General features: G+C 38.5%; 1 protein-coding gene across 1 annotated transcript in view; it reads right to left on the bottom strand.

The window, feature by feature from the left end:
* Positions 1-11,822, bottom strand: part of RNF32 (ring finger protein 32) — a 91,214-nt gene that overhangs the window by 29,861 nt on the left and 49,531 nt on the right. The window contains exons 6-8 of the mRNA XM_006887688.1: positions 11,129-11,161; positions 10,438-10,562; positions 9,698-9,806 (exon numbers count right to left, since the gene is read on the bottom strand). Of these exons, the coding sequence (XP_006887750.1) occupies positions 9,698-9,806; positions 10,438-10,562; positions 11,129-11,161 (267 nt within the window). The remainder of the gene's footprint in view (positions 1-9,697; positions 9,807-10,437; positions 10,563-11,128; positions 11,162-11,822) is intronic.

The following is an 11,822-nucleotide window of genomic DNA, read 5'->3' as shown; positions in this document are numbered from 1 at the left end:
TAAGTCTTTCCCACTCTTGATTCACAAATGTATTTTATAATGCTTTTTCCTAGAGTTAACATTTTTGTCTTTTCTTTGTTTCTTATAGAATATATTTTGAACTAAGGAGTGAGTTCCATTTCTAATGGACTTCTTCTCCAGGAGTTCTGGTGGCACAGCAATTAAGTGCTCAGCTTATAACCTGAAGATCAGCAGTTCAAACTCACTAACTGCTCCCTGGGATAATGATGTAGCAGTGTTTCTGCAAATATCAACACTGGAAAAGTTGGGCAATTCTACTGTTTTATGGAGTCCACATGAGTTGGAATGGACTCAAAAGAAAAATATATACATGTTGAGGAAGAACACATCCCAGTGTATTAGGATTGTGTGAGGTCAGTGTGTTGGGTAGTTTTGACTTGTGGGTTAAAATGATGTCTGCCAGACTTTTCTAATGCAAAGATTTCTTACGCCCTTTCTAAATTTTAAGTCATCTCTGGGGTGATACTTGGAAATTGTGGAAAAATAATACTCCTTGACAACGTTTCACTCAGTAGTGTTAGTAACATATTGACCTAAACTTTCTCTCAATTGTGACTTTTTTATATGTTCATATAGTCTGAGCACATCTATCAAATCCTGGCTTTGTGAAATTCAATAGACTAGTTCAATGATTTGAGATTCCTTTAAGATATACTGGCATATTAAAACTGTAGATCAAAATGATACCTTAATGTTTTCTCTATTTCATCAACAACTTATATTAAGCAGATGACAAAATCAGTTGTGGATGCCACTCCTGCTTCCAAGCTAGGATAGTACTACTCTTCTTTATAAGCAAATTGGGTCATGATCACCTCTGCATTCATAACATTGGAAAAGCTCCTTAATGTTCTCTTAATTTTTCATACACTAAGTGAAATCTTATTCTGTATTTTGGAGTCTCAAAATAACCCCCTATTAAACATAAGAAATTTTGCAGAATAGAAAATTACCAAGATCACATATAATTAATAGTGGAGTCAGGACAATCAGTTGTGTCTCATGACTCTGTTTTGTGAAAGAAAAGTACCATTTATATTTTTAAGGTTCATTACAATATGTTCAAATTAAAAAAAAAATATACACACAACATAGGTAAAATGACTATTAAACATATAATTGAAATTTTATAAAAATAAATTATTTGTGAATTCAAAAGTCATTACACTAATTACTATAAGAAAATATTAAGATGAACACAAAGAATAAGATCACTATATCTGATACTGAACCATTTAAGGAAGCAGTGTATGATCAAGAACCAATGATAATAAAAGAAGTTCAAGCTATAGTGAAGGCATTGGCAAAAAATAAGGCCCAAGGAGTTGATGGAATATGAATTGAGGTGTTTCAACAAAGACATGCAGTTCTGATATGATCACTAGCCTATGCTATTTGGAAGATAAGTCAACTGACTGGAAGAGATTGATATTTGTTTTTATTAAAAAATGGCAATTCAAAAAACAGCTGAAATGATTCAACAAATTTATCATCACATGCAAAGGAAAGTCTTGCTGGAGTTTATTAAAACCACTGGGAACTCGTATTGAATAAACACACATGAACAGGGAATGTCTATAAAGTTAAGATGTGTTCAGAAGACCATGGCACAAAAGCTACAATTAATTGTCAAGTAGACCTTGGCTGAAGCATAGAATACAAGAAAGATGTGTATTTTAGTTTTATTGACTATGCAAAGACATTTGAGTGTGTGAATCATAACAAACTATGGCTAACATTGAGAAGAATGGGAATCTCAGATCACTTCATTGTGCTTATGCAAAGCCTAGACATAGATCAAGTAGTTGTTGTCCAGACAGAACAAGAGGCCATTGTATGGTTTAACGTCATGAAAAGTGTACATCTGATCTGTGCCTTTTTTCCATACCTATTCTATCTGTGTTCTTAATAAGTAATTAGAGAAGCTTCGTTATATGAAGTACATGGAACCAAGATTGGAGGAAGACTCATCAACCTGCATTATGAAGATGACACAATCTTGCTTGTTGAAAGTGAAGACGACATGATGCGATTACTAAAGAAGATTAAAGACTGAAGTCTTCTAAATGGATTAAATCTCAATATCAAGAAGATAAAAGTCCACACCACCAAGCCAAGAAGCAGCACCATGATAGATGGAGAAAGCTTGAAGCTGCCAACGATTTCCTTTTACTTGGATCTACAATCAACAACCATGGTAGCAGCAGTCAGAAAATAAAAAGAAATATTTTTGTTGGGAAAATGTGCTGTCAAAGACCTCTCCAAAGTGCTAAAGAATAAAGATATCAATTTAAAGAAAAAGATAAACTTGACCAAGCTATGGTTGTGAATTATTTGCTCAGCATGCAGATTGATAGGCATGGAGAAAGAATATAGTCCTGATACACCCCTTTCTGGTTTTAAACCATGTATTTTACCCTTGCTCTATTCTGACAACTGCATTTTGATCTAAATAAAGGTTTGGTATTAAGTCTTCTTAATTGTGACTCTCATTCTTCTCAGTCAGCCATAATATGTATGATCTACATAGTCAAATGCCTAAAACACAAGTATACATCTTTCTGGTATTCTCTACTTCAGCTAAGATAGACCTCGCATCAGCAATGATATCGCTGTGCCAAAGCCTCTTCTAAATCCAGCTTGAATTTCTGACAGGTCCTTGTCAATGTACAACTCCACCTTTTAAAATAATTTTTGGCAAGACTTTACTTGAATGGGATATTATTATTATTATTATTATTATTATTATTATTATTATTCAATAATTTCCACATTCTACTGGGTCACCATTTTTGGGAATGGAAACAGATATAGATCTATTCCAGTCAGTTGCTCAAGTGGTTGTTTTCCACATTTGTTGGAAGAGACTGGTGAGTATCTATTTCCTGATACATCAATTCCTAGGGCTTTATTTTTTGCCAATGCGTTCAGTGTAGCTTGAACTTCTTCAACACTACTGGTACTTTATCATTTGCTACTTCCTGAAATGGTTCAGTGTCAAGCTATTCTTTTTGGTTGACTAACTGTGAATCTCTTTTTCCTTCTTTTGATGCTTTCTGCCATCATTATTTTACCCACAGAATCCTTCAGCATTGCGGCTCAAGACCTAAATTTGTTCCTTAATTCTTTCAGTTTGACAAGTGCTGAGTGTACTCTTCCTTGTTTTCCAAACCCCAGCTCCTTCTCAAGTGGCCCTTTCAAATCTGTTCAGCTCTCTTACCTCTTAATCCTTCCCCATGTTTTGGTTTCTTTTTATTCGAATGCAAGTTTCAGAATCTCTTCTAATAATATCCATTTGTTTTTCTTTCTTTCTTCCCTGTCTTTGTAGTGCCCTTTTGCTTTCTTCATGGATGAAGTCCCTGATGTTATTTCACAACTCATCTGGTCTTTGGCCATTAGCGTTCAAAGTATTAAATATATTCTTAGGATGGTTTTTGCCACAACCACTTCTAAACCCAGCTTGTGTCTCTGATAGTTCTCTGTAGATGTACTGTTGCAGTTGTTTTTGGATAATATTCAGCAAGATTTTGCTTGCATGTGTTATCGGTGATATTGTTTGACAATTTCCACACTCTTTTGGGTCACTTGGCTTAGAGACTACAGTCTTCATAATTACTTGCTATGCATCAGAGAGCCGGACAATGATGAAGGTTGCCAGAAGAATCAATGCCTTTGTGTTGTGGTTCTAGAGAAGAGTCTTGAACATTATCATGGACTGCCAAGAAAAGAAATAGGTCTGTCTTGGAGAGGTTGAAACAAAGTTTCTCCTTGGAGGGTAGGATTTTGAAGCTCTATCTCACATACTTTGGGCACATGGCCAGGAGGGAATGATCCTTGGAGAAGGACATCATGCTTGGAAGAATGGAGGGACAGTGCAGGAGAGGAAGACCCCAGATGAGATGTATTGATACTGGGGTAATAGGATAGGTGTGTGTGAGTCAGTGAAACTGGCTCAGGGCAGGGCAGGCTTCAGAACATAGGGTCTCTAGGAGTCACAGGAGACTCAATGGCACATAACAACAACAGGATGGTTTTAAAATTTATTTGGGATACATTCAAGGTCTTATTTTGGTTCTTATGGTTCTTGGCAAGCTAACAGACAACTGGTGGATTCATGCTATAAGGTGAGCAAATTCTCTAAAGTGCTCAAGAGCAATGGTGTCTCTCTGGAGACTAAGGTGCGCTTGATACAGGCCATGGTCTTTGCAATCACTTGTTATGCATCAGAGAGTTAGACAATGACTAGGGAGGACAGAAGTAGAATTGATGCCTTTGAGCTATGGTGCTGGAGAAGAGTATTGAATGTACCATGGACTGCCAAGAAAACAAACAGATTCATCCTGGAGAGGGTTAAACCAAGCAACTCCTTGGAGGCAAGGATTCTGGGGCTTCGTCTGACATAATTTGAGCATGTTGCAAGGAGGGACAGGTCCTTGGAGAGGGACATCAGGCTTGGTAGGGTGGAGGGCTGGCGCAGGAGGGGAAGACCCTCTATGAGGTGGATTGATTCAGTGATTGGGATAATTGGGATGGGTGTGTCAGAGGCAGTGCGATTGGCACAGGATAGAGCCGGGTTTAGGGCTGTTGTACATAGGGTCGCTATGAGTCGCAAATGACTCGATGGCACATAACAACAACAACAAAGACAGAATTATAGTGTTTCTTTTCACAGTCTACTAAACTCTTTCTTTCTCCTTCCCCTGGAAATCTTCCAACTGTGGCAACAGTTACTTTAGGAATTGCAGATATACTGCTAGGTCACCACTGCTTCCCTGTCAACCAGAGCATACCCCCTTTCACACCAGGAAATGAGCGCCGTAGTTTTGGGATTTCAATACAAAACTGAGAATATTCTTATCTATGTAAACTAAAACTGGTTTCATCCACAGGTTCAACTTCCTTATCTTTAACATTGTCTTGCTCTTGAGAGCAAATTAAGTCTAAATTTTTGACTAAGTATAAAGAATGATAACTTCATAATAGGCCAGAATTCTGATTTTAGTTTGCATATTCTTTTTTTTTTCATTTTTAGTTTTGTTAAAAAATTCTGACAAATCAGGTACAGGGATACAGGAGTGGTGGTGATGCAAAAGAGGGAAGCCATGGGGGAGGGGTCAAGGCTGGGTGGCAGTAGTGTCTCCTTCACCCCCATGTCTGGTGGTGTCTCCTGAAGTGGGGACAGACTGTCATGTTCCACAACGGACGAATCTTCTACCGTGCCTGTTCAATGTAGGAGGAGATGTCTATCTCGTCAGGCAGCTCACTAATATTAACCTCATAGAGATCCTGAACATCATTGAGGATCTTGGCATCATTTTCATCTGACACAAACGTGATGGCCAAGCCCTTGGTGCCAAATCGGTCTGCTCTGGCCACCCAATGTAAGTAGGTGTCAGAATCCTCAGGCATGTCGTAGTTAAAGGCAATGTTCACCCGCTCAATGTCCATGCCTCGGCCAAATAGATTGGTGGCCACAAGAATACGTCGTTGAAAATCTTTAAATTGCTGGTACCGAGAGAGTCTCTCCTCCTGAGGCATCCCTCGGTGGATGGCAATGGCTGGGAAGTTTGCATATTCTGATAACTGCAGGAGCTCTGATAGCCTACTCTATAGAGATATGCACTAATTCAGAGGCCACTCCTCTTTGGAGGTTGGACTCTACCAGCAACTTTGTGGGAAAAAAATGGACTATCTCTTGTTATTTGATCTATAGCCAAAGAGACCTGTTGGACAGTCAGCTATGAGTCAGCTCTAACTCTGCAACAAGGAAGGTTTTTGCATTTGATAACTCTCTGCCTTGGGAAAATAACAAGATATCAACAAAGATATTAGGGAAAAAGTTGTTACAGTCTTTAATGTTGTTGTTATGTGCCATCAAGTAGTTACCTGCGACTCATAGTGACCCTATGTACAACATCCCTAAACTCTGCACTATCCTGTGCCAATATTATTGTCTCTGACATACCTATCCCTATTATGCCAGTCACTGAATCAATCCATCCCATCCAGGGTCTTTCTCTCTTGCATTGTCCCTCCACCCTCCCAAGCATGACATCCCTCTCCAAGGACTAGGCCTTCCTTGCAACATATCAAAAGTATATCAAACAAAGCTTCAGAATCCTTGCCTCTAAGGAGCAGCCTGGTCTCACCTGCTCTAGGATGAACCTGTCTGTTCTCCTAGCAGTCCATGATATATTCATTATTCTTCTCCAGTGCCATAGCTCAAAGGCATCAATTCTCCTTCTATCATTCCTAGTCATTGTCCAGCTTTCTGATGCATCGCAAGTAATTGCAAAGACTATGGCCTCAATTAGGCACATCTTAGTCTCCAGATTGACATTGCTGCTCTTTAGTACTTTGGAGAGGTCTCTGAAAGCCACGCCCAAATAATTTACTTTATGATTCACCTATAATTCTTGGATACTTCAAAATATATCCCCGCCCTCCCTTGTCCCAACCCAAGCTCAGTAAAATAATCAGGAGGTGAAGAGAGCACACTAAGATTAACACTAAGTGTGTCAATGCAGAAAAAGGAGATCATGAGTCATAAGGTTGTGATAAACAAAATCTTGTTCACCCACAGCACAAAACTAAGTTTACTTTACAACACTAGTGCTGAAAAATCAAATATTCACTGCCGCTGAGGTTATTTTGACCCATTATCACCCTCTGTCGGGTTTCTGAGGCTATAAACCTCAACTGGAGGAGGCTGTGCATCTCTTTTCCCAGGAGCCACTGATGGATTTGAACTGCTGAGGATGAATAAACTTTTGGTAACACAAAGCCCTAAATGTAACCACTAGAGATGGAGGAAATAATAATTGATGGAGGGCTACTTTATACAGTAAAAAATAATTTCCTACCAGTTCTTACTCCAAATGGGTGTGCAGGCTGAAAACAAATAATTTAAGTAACAGTTAAAAGAATTATTTACTGAGTAAGTATATTTCCATAGAAAAACATGAAGACCCTACAAAATAGTTCTACCCTGCATACATATGGCCACCATGAGTTGGAATGGACTCAACCTCAACCAAAAACAGCACTATATGGTAACACACAATTCAACACTATGCCCACTAGGCCACCAGAGCTCCCTAAGCAAAACATCAGGTAATGAGAAATGGGGTTTACTTTATAAAATTCTAATATTCTGATAACCATAAGGAGGCCAGAAGAAAATTAAGTTGGAGCATTATGAGGGCCTTATTTTTCCTATTATTTTCACCATCGCCACAAGATCATGTGATTATCTTCATCAGGAGTGGCATCCACTTCCTAAACAACACATCTCCAGAAACTCTATGAACTCTGAGAAATGACAATAGTTGTAGGAAGGCTTCAGGTCTTTTTTTTCATAGAGTTGCTCTGAGTTGTGCTCGATTCTATGGCAATCAACAACATTTATTTATAGTTCACAGAATATTAAAACCTTGTTAGTTTCCATTGTTTGACCTGAAGAGGTTAATTTATTTTAAAATAGCAGGAAATCCCCAACTAGTACTTTAAAAAATTTTTGCTTATTCCAGTTTTATAAAGGGAACTCCGGTGACCTAGCGGCAAGAAGCTGCACTGCAATCCCCAAAGCATGCAGTTCTAGGCCATAAGCTGCTTCACTGGAGAAGGATGAACAATCTCCTCCCTTATGATTAACTACTTCTGAAAACCTGCCAGAGGGTTAGCTATCGATTGTTTCCAACTGGAAAGTACATGTTGTTGTTGTTATGTGCCGTCGAGTCGTTTGCGACTCATAGCGACCCTATGCACAACAGCCCTAAACCCTGCTCTATCCTGCACCAACCGCACCGCCTCTGACACACCCATCCCCATTACCCCAGTCACCGAATCAATCCACCTCATAGAAGGTCTTCCCCTCCTGCGCTCTCCCTCCACCCTCCCAAGCATGATGTCCCTCTCCAAGGACCTGTCCCTCCTGGCTACATGTCCAAAGTATGTCAGACGAAGCCCCAGAATCCTTGCCTCCCCCTCCACCCTCCCAAGCATGATGTCCCTCTCCAAGGACCTGTCCCTCCTGGCTACATGTCCAAAGTATGTCAGACGAAGCCCCAGAATCCTTGCCTCCAAGGAGAAGCTTGGTTTAATCCTCTCCAAGATGAATCTGTTTGTTTTCCTGGCAGTCCATGGTACATTCAGTACCCTTCTCCAGCACCACAGCTCAAAAGCATCCACTCTCCTTCTGTCCTCCCTAGTCATTGTCCAACTCTCTGATGCATAACAAGAGATTGCAAATACCATGGCCTGTATCAGGCACACCTTAGTCTCCAGAGAGACACTGTTGCTCCTGAGTACTTTAGAGAGATCCCTAACAGCAGACTTTCCCATCGTGATACGCTTTTTGATTACAACCACTTGGCCAACTGACTGGAAGAGATCTATATTTGTTCCCATTCCAAAGAAAGGTGACCCAACTGAGTGTGGAAACTACAGAACAGTGTTATTGATTTCACATGCAAGCAAGATTCTACTGAAGATTATCCAAAAATGATTAGAACAGCACGTCAGCAGAGAACTGCCGGAAGTCCAGGCTGGGTTTAGAAGGGGTCGTGGTACTAGGGATATTGTTGCTGATGTTAGATGGATCTTGGCTGAAAGCAGAGAATACCAGAAGAATGTCTGTTTCATTGATTATGCAAAGGCATTTGACTGTATGAATCATAACAAACTGTGGCTGACTCTGAGAAGAATGGGAATCCCAGAACATTTAATTGTGCTAATGCGAAACCTATACTTGGACCAAGAGGCAGTAGTCAGAACAGAGCAGGGTAACACTGCATGGTTCAAAATTGGGAAGGGTGTACGCCAGGGATGCATCCTGTCTCCATATCTTTTCAACATGTATGCAGAGCAGATTATCCGAGATGCTGGGCTCTATGAGGAGAATTGTGGCATCAGGATTGGTGGAAGATCTATTAACAATCTCCGTTATGCAGATGACACAACCCTGCTTGCGGAAACTGAGGAGGACCTCATGCACTTGCTGCAAAGGGTCAAGGACTGCAGCCTTCAGTATGGACTGAGGCTCAATGTCAAGAAGATAAAGATTCTCACCTCTGGACCAATTGGCAGCGTCAGGATGGATGACGAAGAGATTGAGAGTGTTCACAGCTTCAGTTTGCTCGGAAAGTACATAACAACAACAATTTTACAAATTTTATGATTAAGGCAGGAAGGAAAATATAAAAGTACATCTTTATGAAATTTACCATCTAGTCTGGAAAACTGGTAGAAAAAGAACTGTAGCAAGCACCGTAAGTATTTTTTAAGACCTAAATAAGAAGTGAGTTTCCAAGTCTTATTGCCTCTCTTAACCTTAGAAACCTCAAATGAACCTGTTCCATTATTGCTAATGACTAAAAAATTCCCTGATGTACTCAAACAATGAGTTTAAGTATGGGTAGATCTCAGATCTGTTGTTCATTGGGTCACTATGAATCATAAACAACTCAAGAACACTGAACAATAACAGAAACAAAAGTTCTACGTATTCACTGTTGTTGGATGCATGGAGTCAATTTCCACATAGAGCAACCCCGTATGACAGAATAAAAGTAGAAAAATTTTTCTTGGCTGTAATCCTTGAGGAAGCAGATTGCCAGGCCTTTTCCTGTAAAATAGAGTGAAGTTTACATCTGGAAGATTAGTGATCTCTACTTACCTTTTCTTCAAAGAATTTTTTCCTTAACTTGGCATCTTTGGGTGGTACAGTTTTCCTCAGGTTTTGATACCACTTTCTAACAATATATCCTCGCCAGTAAGCTTGTATTCTAAAACACAGACATTTGAAAATAATGCAGTCATGATATTTTAACAATATTTCAGTACTTCTTTAAGTTAGGGTAGAAAGCTCTGGTGGCTTGAGTGGTAAGGAGCTCTGCTGCCAATCTGAAGACATGCAGTTGAAATCTACCAGCTGCTCATGGGAAAAAGATGGTCACTCTCTTCCCATGAGATTCGCTGCCTCTGAAAACCTACTGGAGGGTCAGCTATGAATCGGTTTTGACTCAAAGGTACATAATAACAACAACAAAAGTTAGGGAGCTGCACTAGTCTGTAGAGGATTGTGCTGCTAACTCCAAGGTAGTGTCTGTCTCTCTAGTGGTTCAATTTACCAGGGGTTCCACTGGAGAAGATGGCAGTCTGTGTGATTTATAGCCTCTGAAAAACTTGTTGAAGGTCAGCTAGTTGTCAGTTCTGACTTGACGGCAATGAGCAGAGTTTACATATGTTAGGTACTATGCAAGACACTGGCCTGATGATGGTGAACATGAGATAAAATATGTATATATTTTTAAAAAGAGCTATCATTAACTTGGCTTCTAAATACATACTTTCAAGTTGCAGTAGAGTTATTCTTAATTAGACACTCAAATCACCATTTGCTAAAGCAACTCTTACCGTGTTGCACATTTGATTTTGTGTAACCGGGCTCCATCATGAATCACTCTGGTTTGATATTGGTTCTTTCTACAGAGAGGGCAGGTTTTTTTATTTGTGAACTTTTCAAAAGCCTGAAGGCATGCCTGAAGAAAAAGTTTCATTTAAAATTTTATGAGTAATTACTTAGAAACAACATTTTTACATCTAATGTAATTATAGTGTTCTTTTCTCTAATGATTATGAGACTTAGTCCAATTTAGATTCTGAAGTGGAGAGGTTTCATCAGATGTTAACACCTTCTTCATGAAACTCATTCCAAAAATGATATTTTACAAGAATATACATGCAGAAACATCAAAAAAACCTCTGAAATTCAACTAGTATAAAGGTAAATCACCTTTGTGTATAAGACTAACTTGCAGTTAAATCGTATGAATTAAGCTATCATTCACTTTGATGTACATTATTAACAACAATATGCTATACAAACATTTGTGGTTCTTTTGTCACATAAAATTCATGATTTTAAAAAGAGGATGAATTGTACTGTAGCCTAAAGTCATGTTTCTAACTATAAATGGTGTTTGGGTAAAATAAATGGCACTTTGTAGGAGACTTTAAAATGAGTAAGACGAGGCTAGATTTATTTAAGTTACAAGAGTGATGTATTGCATACTTTATTGTAGGAGCTAAAACAGGATTTACTTACTCTGTGAAATACATGGGAACATGAAAGCAGCACCTGTTCACAAGAAAACAAGGAAAAAATGTTTGAAGTTGAAATTAGTTTAAGAGAGGAGCTACATAAATGCATTAATTAAAAGAAAAATTATAAACGCTTAAAAGGTAAGCAGCAATGTTTATTTTGAAAAATTAAGAGAGTTGATTAATAACCTCGTTACTTAGTGCTTAAGCTTAGCATCTCACAATTACATAATCTAAATAAGAAACATTAAGGTCACAAGAGTCTAAAACATCAAATACACATATAAAGTTTGATATAAAGACATTAAAATTAATGTATACTTAAAAATGAAACAATTAAGAAATAGAGAGATTTCCTGGGTAGATAATATGAGAAAGAGCAAATGAGAATAGGAAGAAGGTGGTAAAGGATGTGGGGGCAAACACAGGAGAAAGTAAGATGTTAATAACTTTTCATTTTGCAGATTTGTTCAAACAAATTATACTTTCAAGATACAAAGTTTTTTAGTTTTGTTTTTAAGTCATAGTTTTATTAAAATCAAATTCTGATGTTCTTAAAATAGCATAGATTCAGAAGACATAGGGAACACTATTATTTCTTAAATGCAGGGACTGTACATGCAAGAAAAGGTTGATTTTCTGTAACACAAAGTTACCAAATAGTGATATTCTGGGCTGGGACAAGACAGAAACTTAGA

This window comes from Elephantulus edwardii, unplaced genomic scaffold (genome assembly GCF_000299155.1).
Source record: "Elephantulus edwardii isolate Elephantulus edwardi_28Jun2011 unplaced genomic scaffold, EleEdw1.0 scaffold00060, whole genome shotgun sequence".
In the NCBI taxonomy this organism is placed as follows: Eukaryota; Metazoa; Chordata; class Mammalia; order Macroscelidea; family Macroscelididae; genus Elephantulus; species Elephantulus edwardii.
This window is presented reverse-complemented; position numbering and strand designations above follow the sequence as displayed.